This window comes from Triticum urartu, chromosome 7 (genome assembly GCF_003073215.2).
Source record: "Triticum urartu cultivar G1812 chromosome 7, Tu2.1, whole genome shotgun sequence".
NCBI classification, from domain to species: domain Eukaryota; kingdom Viridiplantae; phylum Streptophyta; class Magnoliopsida; order Poales; family Poaceae; genus Triticum; species Triticum urartu.
In genome coordinates, this window is record NC_053028.1 from 289,831,825 (window position 1) to 289,834,184 (window position 2,360).

General features: G+C 52.7%; 1 protein-coding gene across 1 annotated transcript; it reads left to right on the forward strand.

Annotated features, from left to right (window-relative positions):
• Positions 1-505: 505 nt before the first annotated feature.
• Positions 506-1,343, forward strand: LOC125520774. The gene has a single exon (XM_048685791.1). It carries the CDS (start codon positions 662-664, stop codon positions 1,076-1,078), a length of 417 nt encoding a protein of 138 aa, XP_048541748.1. The 5' UTR covers positions 506-661; the 3' UTR covers positions 1,079-1,343.
• Positions 1,344-2,360: the final 1,017 nt, after the last annotated feature.

The following is a 2,360-nucleotide window of genomic DNA, read 5'->3' on the forward strand; positions in this document are numbered from 1 at the left end:
CAAAACATTTTGGAACATAGGAAGAATAGTGTGTTGCTAGTCCTCGGCCCTACCGAGTACCTGGTCGATTACCCACCACGTGAAGTGCGGTGAGATGACGTGGCAGCTATATACCCCTCCCAGTTATCTCGTCCACAGAAATAGCACACGAATCTCATTAGCATTTGCGCGCCGGCAGCCATCTTTCGCATAGCCCCTCAAAGTTATACTCGTACATAGTTCTACATACGCGTACTAATTTCTACTGCTGCCTATTCTACAAAATGGAACTTTTGGCAGTGTCTTTATGTGGAGAGATTTGCTAATCGTGTCCCACGGGATGTGACTGACATCCAGTAAAAGAAAAAAAAATCTTGAACAGCAACTGACATCGAAAGTGGAGCACTACGCTTAGCCTGCACTCAACGAAAAACAAAGTACGCTCAGCCCCCTTGGGTTTCTTGTAATTCTGCAAGCACCCCGGTCGAAGTCGGTTTCGTAGTGCCCAGTCACGGCGCAGAAATATCACACGATTAACCTTAGCCCAACAAAATAAAAATGAAAATTAGAGTGGGAGAGAGGCAGAGAGGCACACGAAATTAACCGGAGCCCAACCCAACCCACGCCGGGCGCGACCTAGGAAGCAAACCACCGGCCAGGCCACAACCGCCGTCCGCCGGGCATGGAACAGGCCCTCCGCGACCAGGCGCCGGCCAGGGCGGCGGGGCGCAGGCCGACGCGGTTCACGGCTCTGGAGCTCGCGGCGGCCGAGCAGCTCCTTCACCTCAGCGAGAGCAGCTGCTCCTCGGGCGCCGCCTTCACGCCGCTAGGATCGGGGATCGCCGCGTCGGCGGCCTGCTCCTCCTCCTCGCCACGCTCCGTCAACGCTGCGCCCGCCGCAACCGCGCGCGACCCCGTCGTGGGCATCGGCGCGGATCGCGAGGAGGAGGACGACGAGCAGGAGCTGGGCGGGAGGCCGCGGGTGAGCAGGAGGTACCGCTCGGTAGCGGAGTTGTACGACGCTACGGATCCTGCTGGAGCGCGGCGGAGGAAGGGCAAGGCCGTCGCCGGCGGCACAACGGCGGAGAGGAGGAAGTAGAAAGAGATCAGGGGGTCACTCTTGCCTGTAATTATGGGCTGTTGTTAGCAGGGACTAGTAGCCTGGTGTAGAGAACGAAGAGAAGCTTTGCTTCTGCTTCTGCTTCTTCTCCGGTGTACGTATGTGTATCGCATAGATCAAGAAATAGTGATCTTCTCTTCACAAGAGGAGTCACAAGGGTAGTTAGTTAGGAGCTTAATCAGGTGTAAATTATTATGCATCGAGCTAGTCTTGAATAAACCAGGATGAATACCTTGTGCTTGGATCGATTTGCAGGCAGCAGAGACTCCATTGAATCTACGTACTTTCATCTGAATTACAACAACTGTAGTGATTTATCACGGAGCCTTTTCTCCCCCTTGGTGATTTTTAACATTGTACTGTACTGTAGTGATTTATCACGGCGCTTTTAGACTTGAAATGGAATCTGATTTGTTCTTGCTTGGTGGTTTTTAGAAGAGCCAGCCGAGGGCGTCTATTCCACCGATTCAATCTTCTACGTATTACTAGTACAAACGATCAGCTTTCCAATGGGCGAAATGACGGCAGGCCGTACGACGAAACGAGTAGCTAGCTCCGGGCGTATACAGCCTGATCGAGGTCGGCGTCCAGGAGGCAGGACATGGCAGACGTTGGTGTTCGTCCCGAGCGACTGCAGCACACCAAGCCATCCATGCCTAGTGGAAAACTGGGTATCACCGTTCGATCCTCCACCGTCCACAGTTCTTCCACACCAAGTCGTCCGCATCGTAGTTCCACAATCTCAAAGCGCTTAAGGGTCATTCAGGAAGGTAGCCAGAAAGACAAACATAGGCTACGAGGGGTTCGGTCTGGATGAAATTGGGGCGGCAAGCCCATCAATCCAAATCCCACGAAAAAAATGACCAAGCTAACGATCGATCTACGTGTGCTGTGAACGGGATTGCGAGGGGGGAAAAAGGCGGCTGAACTGCATCAGAAACAGATGCATGGTATGAGATGTAGTACTCCAGTCCAGTAGTGTTGAAATTGTGTCGAATATAGTGTATAAGGTAGGTTACAATTGGACTTGTAGTTGTATTGTGTTTACATAGGATATGTAGTCGTGTCCTAATAGGACACTTGTATCCTAGGCCTCTCATATATAGCGGGGGTAGACACACGATGTAACCTATGCCAAAATAATAGCACCGGAATGCATGGGAAGCCGGCGGCATGTGCCGGTGTCCAGGGCGACCGGGTGCGGTATTATAACGGTGTCATGGGAAAGAGCGCTCATAGTCAGGCCCCGGGGATGTAGCCA

Coding starts and splice junctions, on each gene's coding strand:
- LOC125520774 (XM_048685791.1), top strand. CDS start 662: ATGGAACAGGCCCTCCGCGACCAGGCGCCGGCCAGGGCGGCGGGGCGC.